Below are 18,097 nucleotides of genomic sequence, written 5' to 3'. Positions count from 1 at the left end.
AAGTTTGTAAGCTGAGGTACCACTGTATTGGAATATCAAAATATCTGACATAAATTTTAAAAAAAATTAATTTCAAAATGGCCTCCCTCCATTCCATGCTCAGAAATCAACTGGCAACTGAATAAACATGGGCCAAAGGACAGCATCTCCTACCATCCGTGAGGGGATGGGGCAAGCTCAAGGGGTGCAGGGAACCTCCAGTCTCCCAAACTCTGCTGCTGATCCCTTTCCCACTACAGCTGCCAAACTCTGCCTACTGGTAGGGACAGTCCATCTTTAAGGATGTGAAAACTTAAATTGCTTCTACTGGCTATCCATAAGTTACAGAGAGCAGATTCCACAATCATTTATTCCATGGCTGAGCAGCTATAATTTATTTAGATTTAGATTTTCTCCCTGGCCCATAGTTTGTGTCCATAATTCTCATCCTGGTTCTTATCCATAGATATGGTGACCAACGGTTTGCCACTTCCCAAATCTTAAGTGGAGTGTGTTTGCATAAAGAGATAATGGTTACTCAAGGGCTGTTTTGCCCCTTTATGCTGAGCTGTATGTAAATTTGAAGGCTGTTTCCACTTTATATCAGAGGTCTCATCTCACTGCACCAGCCACATCAGGACACACACCCTGTTTGCCGAACACATTTCCACTTAACCTCCCCCACCCACAGACAAGGAAAGAAATGATGCTTTGGTTTCCATTTGTGTTCACTTTAGCAGCCTTCAAAGGTATTTTTTCAAATACAGGGGAGAGTACCATTCACAGAGTTATATTAAGCAGAACTCTTACAAACATTCTTTCTTTTCAGGTGTCCAAGCAGACATCCAGCTTGTTGAGTCTGGAGGAGATGTCAAAAGGCCCGGAGAGTCTCTCCGCCTCTCCTGTCGAACCTCTGGGTTCACCCTCAGCAGCTACTGCATGGATTGGGTACGACAGGCTCCAGGGAAGGGACTAGAATGGATTGCAAGGGATTGTGATGGAAGTTCACAATATTATGCTGACACAGTGAGAGGGCGCTTCACCATCTCCAAGGACAACTCTGCAAACATGGTATATCTGCAAATGAACAGCCTGAAACTTGAGGACACAGCTGTTTATTACTGTGCAAGAGACACAGTGAGAGGAAGTGAATCTGAACCCTAACAAAAACTTCCCTTTGCCCATAGCAGCTCTCTAAATTGAGTTAACTGCACCAGACTGAATGAAGACATTAAAAGAAGGGAAACAAATGCTTTATTTGGAAATCCTGCCAAACATCTTAAAGAATAAAAAAGGCTAAGACTAAAACCAAGAATTTGTCCCCCAAAAAATTAGTACATGATGCTCAACCAATGTTCTCATGACTTAATGATTTTTTTGTTACAGACATCCTTGCTACCCACCAAACTTGCATTGCCCTTCTAACCCCCATGATCAATCCCCTTCCCAGGTAGAGAGTTCCAGAGGTGTGGAGTCACCACAGAAAAGGCCCTCTTTCCTATGCCTATCAGTCCTCTCTCTTTCTCTCTTACACACATATATATTTCCCTTTCCACTATTTTGTCTACCTATAAGCCCCCTATCCCCAGACAGTACCTAATAATATCCAGCAACCACAGGGGATCACAATGGACAAGCAACAACGTGCCATTTGTGTATGTAGCAGATAATTCATAATGGTCTACAGGTTGGAGCAGTGAGAGGGGTGAGGAAAGCAATGATATTGGCATAGTACTAACACACTGACAGAACCCATCTGGTGCTACCACTAGTGCACTGCACTGACCTTATCACTGCCTTGTCTTTCCCAATAAGCTGCGGTGAGAGGAGATCAGGCAAGCACTGCTGTCCCACTCTGCTGACCCTACTGCAGATAACTCATCCACAGCAACAGCAGCATTTACTGCATTGGACCATAGCAGAAAATTAACTCAAGAAAACTGCTCAAACCACACATGATCTCTGCAGAATTAAGCACAAAGAAGATTTTTTGGCATTAACTTTTGACCCCAATTTGCTGTGTCAGTTTCTCAGTTTGGGGGGGGGGTGCACGAAACACAAGGCTCACAGCACAAAATGTCACTAAACTAGCACTAAACTTTGGCATCATTTTGGGGGGTAGGATCCAGAATGTCAGGGCCACATATTAATGAAGCTTACTGTATTGACAAGAGGAAACCTAACATAATTCATGATGTGCGATGATCACCATCTCAACAGCTACCTGTCCCTTTGGTGGGTAGCTTAATTTCACCCTGAATTCTGTTGTCTACCAGTAAATGACAGAACATTAGAAAAGCAAAACAGAAATTTCAAATACAGGAATTCCATTATATGATCTCATCATCTGATAATGTAGCTACAATGGAGCATTGTCCTAAATTATAAAAGTTAAATACATCAAAAGTACTTAGGGGGGGGGGAGAGAATTACAGTGGGACTTTGGTTTGCAATTGCTTTGGATTACAACTGTTTTGGATTATAACCATGTCAAACCCAGACGTGTGTGTCCCTTTTTTAGGATTACAACCATTTTTTTTTATTATTACAACCAATTTTGGGGGGGAGGCCCCATTGGCGAAAGCGCGCCTTGGGTTACAAACTATTTTGGTTTACAACCGGACCTCCAGAACGGATTATGGTTGTAAACCAAGGTACCACTGTATATAAGGACTGGTTTTATTATCTGTTTACGTTGATACAGAATACCGCCTCATATCCCCTCCTTTTTTGAGGTGAGCAGAATAGATTGGATTGGCATAGATAGTATTCCAACCCAGTTTCTGGACTGTGCCCTCTGTTTCTAATCCAAGTGATATAATAAGATCTAGTTAGAGTTATCTGGTTCTTCTCCTTATTAGCTGCTCCCTACTGTTCAGCTCAGGCCTCAGCAGAATAATGTAACATTTGGGGGAAAAGATGCAGCCAAGTAAGCCAGCAGTGGAGGCCAAGATGGAAAATATCTCCACAGCCACCATGTATTTCCCTTTGGTGCTCAAGTATGTTGGAACAAATGACAACCAAACACTGCAGAACATCAACATGCTGAAGGTGATGAACTTGGCTTCATTGAATGTGTCCGGCAGCTTCCTTGCCAGGAAAGCCACAATGAAGCTGATGGTAGCCAGAAGTCCAAGGTAGCCCAAGACAAGATAGAACATGAGGACAGAGCCTTCATTGCATTCTGCTACAATTTCTTCTGGCAACGAATGCATGTCCAAATCCGGAAATGGAGGAGACCTTGCCAGCCACGTGGCACAAATGGCTGCTTGAATGAGGAAGGAGGAAACCACAGTGGAGTTGGTCACCCTTTTCCCCACCCACTTCCTCATGTTGGAGCCTGGCTTGGTGGCCATGAAAGCCAAAACCACAGTGATGGTTTTGGCCAAGACACAAGAGACAGCCACTGAAAAGATGATTCCAAAAGAGGATTGTCGGAAAAGGCAGGACATCTTCTGAGGCTGCCCAATGAACGGAAAAGAGCAGAGGAAGCAGAGCAGGAGGGAAAGAAGGAGAATGTAGGTGAGGTCCCGGTTGTTGGCTTTGACTATGGGGGTATCTTTGTACTTAATAAAAATTCCAATCACCATAGCTGTAATTAAGGAGAAAGAAAGAGTAACCAAAGTTAAACTGATCCCTAAAGGCTCTTCATAGGACAGAAAACTTATTGACTTGGGAATGCATTTATCTTTTTCCTTGCCAGGATATTGTTTTTCTGGGCATTCGAAACAGTCATCCATATCTGGAAAAAAAAGAGGAGTTACCGTTTTACTGAAAAGGCATGTATCAATTGGAGCCAATGGTCACAACTGCCTTTTAGTTTGGAACTAGCTCATATTACTCAAAGCATAAAAATCATACTCTATGTGCGTGTGTGTGTGTGTGTGTGTGTATACGCGCGTGCGCCTTTTACCCAAAGATCCCAGGGAGGTATAAAACATTAGGAATACCACATGGGCATATAAATGAAATGTAATATTTTTTCCAGTGTGCATCACTTTACACTCGAATCAACCTCCATTTTTGTTAGCTCTGTCCTGGAAGGGGCTCCTTCTTTTTACCCCCCCCCCCCCCTTGATTGCTTAAACCTCCCATTTCTAGGATCTCCCAGCTTGTCCCTTCCCTAGACTGCTCCCCAGTGCCCCACCACCAGGATCCAGGGTCTAAGTCTTCTTCCTCTTCTTCTATGCCTTCCTTGGGGGGCTCTTGGGCTGGGGGTACCCACTGCTCTTCCTTGCCCATCCAGTCTCTGACATACAAGGTCAAAATGAAACCCCAGCGCCTAATCTGGCTTCTGCATTTTGGACCAATTGAAGTTTTCACTTTAACACTCAAAGCTGGAGTACATTGTGCATCATGCCACTTACCCTCTTGATCTGAAATCTTCCCTTCCGGGCATGGACCACAATCAAAGCAACAGAACCTTTCCCCTTCCTTCGCTTTTTTCTGATTGCCAGCATGGCAAGAATGAGTACACACAGAAAGGGGAAGCACCTATCCATAGAAAAGGAATGAGGGGGAGCAGAAATGATAATTTAAAAACCAGCTAACTGTAAATTGAAATACAATGATTTGACATTGAAGAACAAATAGCACAGTGCAGGCAACCATCTGCCAGTCTTTCACTGAGCATGCATTGTTACAAAAATTGGGTTCCTGCCCCTCTCTCTGTGGAGTAGTGGCAAGAGTCCATGGGGTCCCAAGCACTCACTCAGGGTCTGTGTTCCTTTGGAGAACGGAAGATATGGCAGAAACTGCCATGGCTTTAAGAAATATGGTTTATTCACCTATTCACACCTTCAGTCTGCATGCAGGGAGTCCAAATCTTACAGCATGGTCATTTTCAGAGGGACTTGTACCCCACAGCAGTGCAGCTTTGAAGTACAAAACATCTCTGCAGCAAGACCTGCAACCAGCTTTTCCCAGACATGGATCTCAGCTCTTCTCCTTGCTTCATCTGCCCAGCTACCCTTGCTTGAAAACTGTCTCCTCAAACAAACACCGCATCACCTTGGTAACATCTGACTCCCCAGGCCAAAGGATTCATTTCTAATGACCTGTCAACACCTTTTGTCATGTTAAGTGGTTGGCTCTTCACTAAGCCAGCCCAAGGATTCCCTGTCTGGCACAGTTCTGCAGCTTGTACTTTCATCCATATCCCAATTAAACAAAATTCTAGCATTTCTTCAATCCTAGGGTTTAGGGGGGTCCCCCACTTAAATTAAAACAGTATGTGTGCAGTCAATTGCTTGACTGATGAGAAGTGGAAGACCAGATACAGTGGTGCCTCGCAAGACGAAAAGAATCCGTTCCGTGATTCTCTTCATCTTGCGGTTTTTTCGTCTTGCGAAGCAAGCCCATTAGCGGCTTAGCGGATTAGCACTATTAGCGGCTTAGCGGATCAGCTGTTAAGCGGCTTAATGGCTTAGCGGATCAGCTGTTAAGCGGCTTAGCGGCTTAGCGGATCAGCTGATAAGCGGCTTAACGGCTTGGGGAAAAGGGGGGGGGGAGGAAAAAAAACCCTGCAGGAACTCGCAAGATATTTTCGGCTTGTGAAGCAAGCCCATAGGAAATTCGTTTTGCGAAGCACCTCCAAAATGGAAAACCCTTTTGTCTAGCGGGTTTTCCGTCTTGCGACGCATTCGTCTTGCGGGGCACCACTGTAAAAAGGATGACTATTTCTACTCAGTGCGTCATAGAAACGTGATGGCCAACTGGCAATGTATAGTCCAGGTTTGAACCATGAAGTAATGATAACTGGCCAAAATTGATTAAGGCCTAGACAATATTTAGCACTCTACAGTAAACATATAACTGCTTTCAATTGATGGGAAGAGCAGAGATATTCAGCACCTCAAATGGACATTGTGATTTTTAAAAAAAATCTGACATAAACAGTGCCTAATTGCCCATGGCAATTTGCTGTGTAAGGTAGGTTTCTGACCCTCAGATCTTCTGCCCTGATAACGATATAGCCCAAGAGAATGCCCTGGAATTCACACCTGGTTAAACCGCCTATGCCATACAATCCTATCATCACTGATGAGGAATTTGTGTCCTTCTTTGGCATCCACCCTTCCAACCTTCACTTGAACAAAAGAGGTATTGGGGAACATGACCATGTTCATGATGTCAAATCCAGCTCCCATTTCCCTCTTGTTATTAAAAGTTACCAGTTCTCCAGCTGAGTTGTTAAATGAAATGTCTTGAAGAAATGGGTGGAGCTAGTTAACAGAGAAAATGAAAAAAGTACATATTTATTATAGTAGAGACTGTCCACATATTTTTGATGAAGATGCAATAAATTTGCAGGTGTAGAGTATAGAAAATGTATAGATTCTCTTCCTCCTCTTTCTTTCTCTGCGCCATCAAATATCTAAGTGCAAAACAGAAACCACAACTGCTGCAGAACATAAACCACCATTGCAAAGAGTGGCAGCAACAGCAGCATACATCTCCTATGTTATGCTAATATTTTATTCTCATTAACTTTGCTGCTTTCAATGTGCACTCTGTACTTGACCTTTGTACTGTTTTCTTCTGAAATCTTTAGGGTAATATTCTAGTTTCTTGTTAATGTGTTGCTTTGAATGTATACTTTATATTTTCCCCACGAACGTTTTGTTCTGGATTGCTTTTTGATGTTTGAACGTTTTGTAGATTCCTTTCTTAAATATAAAGTAATATGGAAATGAAATTCATAACAATAATTAGTGATAGTAATAAATATACCACCTTCATTGTCTTTGTAGTAGCAACACAACTGGGGAGACAAAAATTGTCTTGCCTTCAGGCCTGGAAATTAGATGATAGATAGATAGATATAGATAGATAGATATAGATAGATAGATAGATAGATAGATAGATAGATAGATAGATAGATGATAGATAGATAGATGATAGATGATAGATGGATAGATAGATGATAGATAGATAGATGATAGATGATAGATAGATAGATAGATAGATAGATAGATAGATGATAGATAGATGATAGATAGATAGATAGATAGATAGATAGATAGATAGATAGATAGATAGATGATAGATAGATAGATGATAGATAGATAGATAGATGATAGATAGATAGATAGATAGATAGATAGATAGATAGATAGATAGATAGATAGATGATGATAGATAGATAGATAGATAGATAGATAGATAGATAGATAGATGATAGAGTTAGTTATTCTGCTTGACTATGAAAACAACAATGCCAAAGTGGTATATATACATACACACACACACACACACACACACACACACACACACACATATATATATATATATATATATATATAATCAATTCCATAATGGAGACATTTCCTGGCGATAAACCCATTCCATTTTGGAGACATTACCTGCCAAGGCTGGAGGTCTTGAAGTTTAATTCTCTTACCCCTCATCATTTCTCTCTTATTGAATGTAGATGAGTGCAAGGCATGCAATGCATGAGCCACAGAATAGACAGCATTGTAGATACCATAGCTGTGGCCAGTCATGCGCATTTCAAAAACAGCCCCTGGAAGTCTCTCAAGCTTCTCCTCTCCAGTACATATTCTATCAACTTTTGCTGTTACTTCAGGATTTGGAAATGAACAGTTGAATGTTTGCTCCCAGAACTCCTTGAGGAAACCATTTTCTTGTGACCAATGAAGATCTACATTCTGAAGATATGTCTGGAACCCTAAAGGTTCTTCTGAGTGAATTGCAAAGGAAATTGTGCCTTCAAACATTTCAAAATCCCAACCCCTTATGATGCCAGTTACTGAAAAATCAATCTGGGCTGTCATGATCCACACCTTTGCAACTGAAGTGTTTTCCTTATATTCAGGAACAACAAAAAACATTAAAGTGATCAGCCACATTACAGTCATTGTTTCCCCATATATAATAAATGTTCTCGCTTTCGTATCCATGAAAGGCTTGTAAATATTTTGGGCCTGATCATTAAGAACTTCAAGGCCATGGAAATTGCCTTGGTTTGGGATTCTTTCTGAAAAAGCTGTGCATATTCCATTTTGAGAAAGCAATGGCTCCAGGGTCTGCAAGAAATGGTCTCCGCTTTCATCATCCACAGCAAGGAGCCCAATCCAGTTCCATCTGAAATGCTCCAGTAACCAGATGATCCCTGTATATTGGTGGGTCTCACTTGCAACCATGCTATAAAAGGAACGGGTCTGTGTTGTGACACTTTGCTCTGGAGCAAATGAACCATATGTGAGCTAAAAGGGAATGCACAGCTACTTTAGAGATGTTTTAAGCCAAACCATTCTGTGAGTTCCTGTTTTATGGAATCAAAGTACCAATCTATATTTACAACCCTGTTCCTTGTGCAAGGATCTTACCTGTGGGATCTTGTAGAGACTTAAGATGTCGGCCATATGAAAGGAGATATCAGAGGCAAGGCCCCCAATAATGGCTATTAGGTTTTTCTGCGTGCCACATGCATAGTTGGGGAGAAATGTATGTGATTTGAAGAGCAGGTCCAGAATGGTACGATAAGTCATCCTCTCAATGTAGTAACTGTCATAGATGTGGAATCCAAGTGTGGCATTGGGCAAGACCCTGGGATTCTCATTTATCGTTTTTATGGCAAACACCAAGGCCAGGACATGCTGATAGAACTTTGTCACCATTCTGCAAAGAAAATCATAAGCTCTTTCACAACTAAATTCTATGGTGAGTGCGAAATATTTTATCACAGCACTAGACCGGGGCACAAATGCAATGAGCTTTGGCCATCATTATATTAAAGAAGAAAATCAATCACAGTGGCTGAAAACAAGGGAAGGAGATGGAGAAATCAGTATCCATTTCAGTTTGACGTGTGTTCCATCCAGTTTTTCCCTCAATTAATTTTTTTACTTTGAATGTTCCACTCTGGTAAAATCTAGGTTAGTCTCAGCTAACAGCCTGCATAGTCCTTAATAACTGTCCCTTACCAAGCTGAGTTGATTGCCCAGTTAGAAGATTAAACCAAAAGCACTCTGCTAAGCAACCGGAGAACATCCTATAATACCCACTTCTTTTTAACAGCACTGCTTGTTTGACAACTTTTCTTTATTCTAATTTTGGCCAAAGTCCTGACAGCCACATCTAACACTGTTTTAAACCTAAGCATTGCTTAATTTGCTTCTTCTAAAAAATCTCATTATACGTATTTGCCTTTTCATCAGTGTTGTACTTGGAAGGGGCACCAAGGGACATCTACTCCACCCCCTGCAATGCAGGAATCTCAACTAAATAATTCCTAACTAATGGCCACCCAACCTCTGGTTAAAAACTTCTAACCAAGGAGCGTCCACCATAGCCTTCATTTTACTTAGACACTCAGGCATCTGTTTGGCTGTTATGGGTACAGGATACTGGAGTAGATGGTCCTTGTAACTGCTCTAGTTGTGACCAGGAACATGATCTCCCCATGATCTTATGAAGGGAGCCAGTCATAAACAAGAACACCATTTATGCTCTTTCAGAATTTTAATTCATAGGTTTCCAAGCTCACATGACACCAGGAGGCAGGGAGGAGTCTCTTACATTGGAACATCAAAGCCTTGTTCCTCAGAAGGGTGGACCTGGAAGGACACTTTGTAGGAAAGAAAAAGGATCTGAGACGTAATCCCACCAATGATGAGACCTTCGGGTTGATACCACTCATGAGGCACTGGGAGGGCATCACTTCTCGGACATGTAATGGTATTTGCCTTGCACACCATGTGCGATAACAAAAGCAGCAACACCATCACCAATGCAGCCATCTCTCCAGATAGTCATCAGCTTCCTTATAACTGGCATCAATTTAAGTCAAACAAGCAGCATTACAAAACTGCCAACTCCACCAATAAGCTTCATAAATATATGAATTTTCTTTAACATGTCAGTTAACAAGCCTTGAGGGAAACAGCTCTGCACTGATCTGATTGGATGATTAGCACAAATTCAAGATATATAACCACATTCAGATTTGGAAAAACTGCTTGAAGTTGTCGTGGAGAATCAATTATTTGAGGTAATTGCAGGAGTAATTACTTGTGCAAAGTCTGGTCTCTGTATGGCACCAGTAAACATGTTTCTCCACTCTTTTACTCCCTCATGGGAAAACAGATAGAAGATGGGTTCACAATGATCTCAATGAAAAATAACAGGAGAGCTAAGACATAGGAACAAATGAGAGGGAACCTTTAGCTTATGAAACACGAGTTCTCTCTTTCCTCAGTACACCTTTTTTCAGGCTGTAGCTGGCAGCTATACCTCAGGCCTATTTTTGCTTTGCCTTCAGTATAACATAAGGAATTTCTAGATCATATTGTTATGTGCACCACCATAGATATGGTGACCAGCTGTTTGCCACCTCCCAAATCTTAAGTGGAGTGTGTATGCATAAAGAGATAAGGGTTACTCAAGGGCTGCTTTGCCCCTTTATGCTGAGCTGTATGTAAATTTGAAGGCTGTTTCCTCTTTATATCAGTGGTCACATCTCCCTGCACCAGCCACATCAGGAGACACACCCTGTTTGCCCAACACATTTCCACTTAACCTCCCCCACCCACAGACAAGGAAAGAAATGATGCTTTAGTTTCCATTTGTGTTCACTTTAGAATCATAGAATCATAGAATCATAGAGTTGGAAGAGACCACAAGGGCCATCGAGTCCAACCCCCTGCCAAGCAGGAAACACCATCAGAGCACTCCTGACATATGGTTGTCAAGCCTCTGCTTAAAGACCTCTAAAGAAGGAGACTCCACCACACTCCTTGGCAGCAAATTCCACTGTCGAACAGCTCTGTCAGGAAGTTCTTCCTAATGTTTAGGTGGAATCTTCTTTCTTGTAGTTTGGATCCATTGCTCCGTGTCTGCTTCTCTGGAGCAGCAGAAAACAACCTTTCTCCCTCCTCTATGTGACATCCTTTTATATATTTGAACATGGCTATCATATCACCCCTTAACCTCCTCTTCTCCAGGCTAAACATGCCCAGCTCCCTTAGCCGTTCCTCATAAGGCATCGTTTCCAGGCCTTTGACCATTTTAGCAACCTTCAAAGGTATTTTTTTCAAATACAGGGGAGAGTACCATTCACAGAGTTATATGAAGCATATCTCTTAAAAACATTCATTCTTTTCAGGTATCCAAGCAGACATCCAGCTGCTGGAGTCTGGAGGAGATGTCAAAAGGCCTGGAGAGTCTCTCTGCCTCTTCTGTCGAACCTCTGGGTTCACCCTCAGCAGCTACTACATGGATTGGGTACGACATGCTCCAGGGAAGGGACAAGAATGGACTGCAAGAGATTGTGGTGGAATCTCACAATATTATGATGACTCGGTGAAAAGGTGCTTTTCCATCTTCAAGAAAAACCCGTTAAACATAGTATATCTGCAAATGAGCAGCCTGAAACCTGAATGCAGAGCTGTTTATTACTGTGCAAAGAGACACAGTGAGAAGGAGTGAATCTGAAGCCCTGGCTGCTCTCTAAATAAACTTAACTGCACCAGATTGAATAAAGACATTAAGAGAAGGGAAACAAATTATTTATTTGGAGTTTCTCAGTTTGTGGGGCTGCACAAAACACTAGGTTAATGGCACACAATGGGACAAAACTAGTGCTAATATTGGCATCAGTTTGGGGGAGGATCCAGAATTTCAGGGCCACATGTCAAGAGGAAATCGAACATAATTCATGATGTGAGATGATTACTATCTCAACAACTACCTGTCCCTTTGGAAACATAATTTCACCCACAATTCTGTTGCCTACCAGTAAATGACAGAACATTAGAAAAGCAAAGCAAAATTTCAAGCAAGGAAATTACATTATTTGATCTCATCATCTGATGATTTAACTACAATAGAGCATTGTCCTGAATAATAAAAGTTAAATACATAAAAAGTAATTAGAAAAAAAGAATAAGAAGTTAATACACATTCACTGGTTTTATTATCTGTTCTCCATTGATGCAGAATACTGCCTCATACCCCCCCTTTCTTTGAGGTGAGTAGAATACATTGGATTGACGAGCCGTCTTAAGAACAGCTTCTTCTCAAGAGCGATCTCGGCCCTGAATGGAAAGCCTGGACTTTGAAAGTCATCTAATCTTCCTTGCTGTACTATACTGTATTGTTTTAATTAGGGTTTTTATGGGGCAGTCAAGTAATTTCGTTGTCCCCGAGAGGGGGTAATGACAATAAAGATATTATTATTATTATTATTATTATTATTATTATTATTATTATTATTATTATTAGATAGTATTCCAACCCAGTTTCTGGACTGTGCCCTCTGTTTCTAATCCAAGTGATATAATAAGATCTAGTTAGAGTTAACTTGTTCTTCTCCTTATTAGCTGCTCCCTGCTGTTCAGCTCAGGCCTCAGCAGAATAATGTAACATTTTGGGGAAAAGATGCAGCTAAGTAAGCCAGCAGTGGAGGCCAAGATGGAAAATATCTCCACAGCCACCATGTATTTCCCTTTGGTGCTCAAGTACGTTGGAACAAAGGACAACCAAACACTGCAGAACATCAACATGCTGAAGGTGATGAACTTGGCTTCATTGAATGTGTCCGGCAGCTTCCTTGCCAGGAAAGCCACAATGAAGCTGATGGTAGCCAGAAGTCCAAGGTAGCCCAAGACAAGATAAAACATGAGGACAGAGCCTTCATTGCATTCTGCTACAATTTCTTCTGGCAACGAATGCATGTCCAAATCTGGAAATGGAGGAGACCTTGCCAGCCACGTGGCACAAATGGCAGCTTGAATGAGGAAGGAGGAAACCACAGTGGAGTTGGTCACCCTTTTCCCCACCCACTTCCTCATGTTGGAGCCTGGCTTGGTGGCCATGAAAGCCAAAACCACAGTGATGGTTTTGGCCAAGACGCAAGAGACAGCCACTGAAAAGATGATTCCAAAAGAGGATTGTCGGAAAAGGCAGGACATCTTCTGAGGCTCCCCAATGAACGGAAAAGAGCAGAGGAAGCAGAGCAGGAGGGAAAGAAGGAGAATGTAGGTGAGGTCCCGGTTGTTGGCTTTGACTATGGGGGTATCTTTGTGCTTAATAAAAATTCCAATCACCATAGCTGTAATTAAGGAGAAAGAAAGAGTAACCAAAGTTAAACTGATCCCTAAAGGCTCTTCATAGGACAGAAAACTTATTGACTTGGGAATGCATTTATCTTTTTCCTTGCCAGGATATTGTTTTTCTGGGCATTCGAAACAGTCATCCATATCTGAAAAAAAGAGGAGTTACCATTTTACTGAAAACGCATGTATCAATTGGAGCCAATGGTCACAACTGTCTTTTAGTTTGGAACTAGCTCATAATGCTGAAATCATAAAATCATAGTGTGTGTGTATGTGTGTGCGCGCACTCATGCCTTTTACCCAGAGATCCCAGGGAGGTATAAAACATTAAGAACACCACATGGGCATATAAATGAAATGTAATCTTACTTCACTTTGCACTCGAATCACCATCCATTTTTGTTAGCTCTGTCCTGGAAGGGGCTCCTTCTTGATCGCTTAAACCTCCCATTTCTTGTCCCTTCCCCAGACTGCTCCCCAGTGCCCCACCACCAAGATCCAGAGTCGTCGTCTTCTTCTTCTTCTTCTTCTTCTTCTTCTTCTTCTTCTTCTTCTTCTTCTTCTTCTTCTGCCTTCCTTGGGGGCTTTTGGGAGGTTGGTGTCCACTTCTCTTCCTCGTCCACCCAGTCCCTGACATACAAGGTCAAAACGAAACCCCAGCACCTAATCTGGCTTCTGCATTTTGGACCAATTGAAGTTTTCACTTTAACACTCAAAGCTGGAATACATTGTGCATCATGCCACTTACCCTCTTGATCTGAAATCTTCCCTTCCGGGCATGGACCACAATCAAAGCAACAGAACTGTTCCCCTTCCTTCGCTTTTTTCTGATTGCCTGCATGGCAAGAATGAGTACACACAGAAAGGGGAAGCACCTATCCATAGAAAAGGAATGAGGGGGAGCAGGAATGATAATTTAAAAACCAGCTAACTGTAAATTGAAATACAATGATTTGACATTGAAGAACAGAGAGCACAGTGCAGGCAACCACCTGCCACTCTTTCACTGAGCATGCCAAACAGTATTGTTACAAAAATTGGGTTCCTGCCCCGCTCTCTGTGGAGTAGTGGCAAGAGCCCATGGGGGCCCAGGCACTCAATCAGGGTCTGTGTTCCTTTGGAGAATTGAAGATATGAAGAATTGAAGATATGCCATGGCTTTAAGAAATATGGCTTATTCACTTACTCACACCTTCAGTCTGCATGCAGGGAGTCCAAATCTTACAGCATGGTCATTTTCAGAGGGACTTGTACCCCACAGCAGTGCAGCTTTGAAGTCCAAGGCATCTCAGCAGCAAGGCTTGCACCCAGCCTCCCCCAAACATTGATCTCCACTCTTCTTCCTCTTCATCTGCCCAGCTACCCTTGCTTTAAAACTCCTATTCCTGTCCGCCCAAACAAACACCGCATCGACTTGGTAACATCTGACTCCCCAGACCAAAGGATTCCTTTCTAATGACCCATCAACACCTTTTGTCATGAGAACAGGTTTGCTCTTACTTTCATCCATTTCCCAATTAAACAAAATTCTAGCATTTCTTCATTCCTAGGGTTTGGGGGGGGGGGTCCCCCACTTAAATTAAAACAGTATGTGTGCAGTCAATTGCTTGACTGATGAGAGGTTGAAGATCAGATAATATGGATGGCCATTTATACTGAGTGCTTCATAGAAACATGATGGCCAACTGGTGATGTAACATAAACAGAACCTAATTGCCCATGACAATTTGCTGTGTAAGGTACGTTTCTGATCCTCAGATCATCTGCCCTAATAATGAAATAGCCCATGAGAATGCCCTGGAATCCATACCTGGTTAAACCGCCTATGCCATACAATCCTATCATCACTGATGAGGAATTTGTGTCCTTCTTTGGGATCCACCCTTCCAACCTTCACTTGAACAAAAGAGTTGTTGGGGAACATGACCATGTTCATGATGTCAAATCCAGCTCCCATTTCCCTCTTGTCATTAAAAGTTACCAGTTCTCCAGCTGAGTTGTTAAATGAAATGTCTTGAAGAAATGGGTGGAGCTAGTTAACAGAGAAAAAGTTTAAAAAGTATATACTTAATATAATAATAATAAAATAATAATTTTGTGTAGACTATCCAATTTTTTTTGATGAAGATGCAATCAATTTGCTGGTGTAGAGTACTGAAAATGTATAGATTCTCTTTCTCCTATCTCTTTCTCTGCCCCATCAAACATCTAAGTGGAAAACAGAAATCACAAACTTTGTCAATGAGTACTACCTACTGTTATTTGTACCCATCAGTTATTTAACTGTCACACCCTTTCTATGATATCCGTAAGCTGAAAAGAAAAACAACTTTACAATTTGTCCTAAAACAAAAGTGATGCGGCAAAGAAAACAGGAGACATCAGCAAAGAACAGCCTCAGAACGATCAGAGCTAAAATAAAACCATGGAAGACCTGCTCCTTGTCTTTTCAGACCTTTTCCCACCTGGCCTTGGATGGCAGCACCCCAATTGACTCCAGCTACAAAAGCATACCTCCAACATTTCTCCAATGAAAATAGGGACATCCTAAGGAAAAGCTTAGGACGCGGGTGGCGCTGTGGGTAAAACCGCAGTGCCTAGGATTTGCCAATCAGAAGGTCAGCGGTTCGAATCCCCGCGACGGGGTGAGCTCCCGTCTTTCGGTCCCAGCTCCTGCCCACCTAGCAGTTCGAAAGCACCCTTAAAAAGTGCAAGTAGATAAATAGGTACCGCTTTATAGCAGGAAGGTAAACGGTGTTCCGTGTGCTGCGCTGGCTTGCCAGATGCAGCTTGTCACGCTGGCCACGTGACCTGGAAGTGTCTGCTGACAGCGCTGGCTCCCGGCCTATAGAGTGAGATGAGCGCACAACCCTAGAGCCTGGCAAGACTGGCTAGTATGGGCAGGGGTACCTTTACCTTTAAGGAAAAGCTGGACATTCTGGGATCAAATCAGAAACCGGGACGGCTTCTGTAAATGTGGAACTCTGCCTGGAATATAGGGACATCTGGAGCATCTGCAAAAGGTGTGGCTGCTGAAGAGGCCTGAGACCATATTGCCTGTCTCCTAGGTCATTGAGCCTGAGCTTCCACAGCTGCTGCCTATCATGAACCACCATTGCAAGGATTGCCAGCAACAGCAGAATACGTGTTCTATACTTATGCTAATATATTAATCTCTTGTTAGCTTTGCTGCTTTAAATGTGCCCTCGGTACTTGACCTCCTTTGTACCGTTTTCTTCTGAAATCTTTAAGGTAATATTTTAGTTTCCTGATAGATAGATGATAGATATATATAGAGAGATGATATATAGAAGATAGATAGATGTTCTGCCTGACTATGAAAACAACAATGCGAAAGCGGTTTATAAAAATAAAAAAAAAGCAATTTCATGGTGGAGAAATTACCTGCCAATAAACCCATTTCATTTTGGAGACATTACCTGCCAAGGTTGGAGATCTTGAAGTTGATTTTTTTTACCTCTCATCTGATTGAATCTAGATGAGTGCAAGGCATGCAATGCATGAGCCACAGAATAGACAGCATTGTAGATACCATAGCTGTGGCCAGTCATGCGCATTTCAAAAACAGCCCCTGGAAGTCTCTCCAGCTTCTCCTCTCCAGTACATATTCTATCAACTTTTGCTGCTACTTCAGGATTTGGAAATGAACAGTTGAATGCTTGCTCCCAGAAGTCCTTGAGGAAACCATTTCCTTGTGAACAATGAAGCCTTGCATTCTGAAGATATGTCTGGAACCCTAAAGGTTCTTCGGAGTGAATTGCAAAGGAAATTGTGCCTTCAAATATTTCAAAATCCCAACCTCTTATGAGACCAGTTACGGAAAAATCAATCTGGGCTGTCATGACCCACACCTTTCCAACTGAAGTGTTTTCCTTATATTCAGGAGCAACTACAACAATTAAAGTGATCAGCCACATTACAGTCATTGTTTCACCATATATAATAAATGTTCTCGCTTTCATATCCATGAAAGGCTTGTAAATATTTTGGGCCTGATCGTTAAGATCTTCAAACCCGTGGAAATTGCCTTGGTTTGGGATTCTTTCTGAAAAAGCTGTGCATATTCCACTTTGAGAAAGCAATGGCTCCAGGGTCTGCAAGAAATGGTCTCCGCTTTCATCATCCACAGCAAGAAGCCCAATCCAGGTCCATCTGAAATGCTGCAGTAACCAGATGATCCCTGTATATTGGTGGGTCTCACTTGCAACCATGCTATAAAAGGAACGGGCCTGTGTTGTGACACTTTGCTCTGGAGCAAATGAACCATATGTGAGCTAAAAAGGAATGCACAGCTACTTTAGAGATGGAATCAAAATTTGGTGAGGCAAAAGACCAATCTATATTTCCAGCTCTGGTTAAAATGTGTTTTTCAATCTCCTGCTTCAATAAAATATTGAATTGCATGTTGGATTTTGTGAATAACCCAGTTCCTTGTGCAAGGATCTTACCTGTGGGATCTTGTAGAGACTTAATATGTCAGCCATATGAAAGGAGATATCAGAGGCAAGGCCCCCAATAATGGCTATTAGGTTTTTCTGCGTGCCACATGCATAGTTGGGGAGAAATGTATGTGATTTGAAAAGCAGGTCCAGAATGGTACGATACACCATCCTCTCAATGTAGTAACTGTCGTAGATGTGGAACCCAAGTGTGGCATTGGGCAAGACTTTGGGATTCTCATTTATCGTTTTTATAGCAAACACCAAGGCCAGGACATGCTGATAGAACTTTGTCACCATTCTGCAAAGAAAATCATAAGCTCTTTCACAACTAAATTCTATGGTGAGTGCGAAATATTTTATCATAGAACTATTCTCCAGCATAAATGCAATGAGCTTTGGCCATCATTATATTAAAGAAGAAAAACTACCACAGTGGCTGCAAACAAGGAAAGGAGATGGAGAAAGCAGTAAATTGCAAATCCATTTCAGTTTGACGTGTTCCATCCAGTTTCTCTCTAAATTTATCCACTTTGGTAAAATGTAAGTTTAATCAGCTAACAGCATGCATAGTCCTTA

General features: G+C 42.0%; 2 protein-coding genes and 1 gene segment (V, D, J or C); 1 reads left to right on the top strand and 2 right to left on the bottom strand.

Annotated features, from left to right (window-relative positions):
• Positions 1 to 127: 127 nt before the first annotated feature.
• Positions 128 to 1,143, top strand: LOC144325217 (Ig heavy chain V region 914-like). The segment is given in 2 exon segments: positions 128 to 158; positions 809 to 1,143. Coding segments are annotated over 2 exon segments (366 nt in total).
• An 849-nt stretch (positions 1,144 to 1,992) lies between these two features.
• Positions 1,993 to 8,621, bottom strand: LOC144325058 (vomeronasal type-2 receptor 26-like). Its single transcript, XM_077916919.1, has 4 exons — positions 8,331 to 8,621; positions 5,982 to 6,203; positions 4,347 to 4,473; positions 1,993 to 3,721 (listed from the first exon to the last, which is right to left on the bottom strand). Exons 1-4 carry the CDS (start codon positions 8,619 to 8,621, stop codon positions 2,817 to 2,819), a joined length of 1,545 nt encoding a protein of 514 aa, XP_077773045.1. The 3' UTR covers positions 1,993 to 2,816.
• Positions 8,622 to 12,299: 3,678 nt separating this feature from the next.
• On the bottom strand, positions 12,300 to 17,818 carry LOC114582684 (vomeronasal type-2 receptor 26-like). The gene is made up of 4 exons (XM_077917818.1): positions 17,528 to 17,818; positions 14,869 to 15,090; positions 13,807 to 13,933; positions 12,300 to 13,204 (listed from the first exon to the last, which is right to left on the bottom strand). The coding sequence occupies exons 1-4, from the start codon at positions 17,816 to 17,818 to the stop codon at positions 12,300 to 12,302; spliced, it is 1,545 nt and encodes a 514-aa protein (XP_077773944.1).
• Positions 17,819 to 18,097: the final 279 nt, after the last annotated feature.

The sequence above is a fragment of the Podarcis muralis genome, chromosome 13, assembly GCF_964188315.1.
Source record: "Podarcis muralis chromosome 13, rPodMur119.hap1.1, whole genome shotgun sequence".
NCBI classification, from domain to species: Eukaryota; Metazoa; Chordata; class Lepidosauria; order Squamata; family Lacertidae; genus Podarcis; species Podarcis muralis.
The sequence above is the reverse complement of the archived record's forward strand: the minus strand, read 5'-3'. Positions and strand labels throughout refer to the sequence as shown.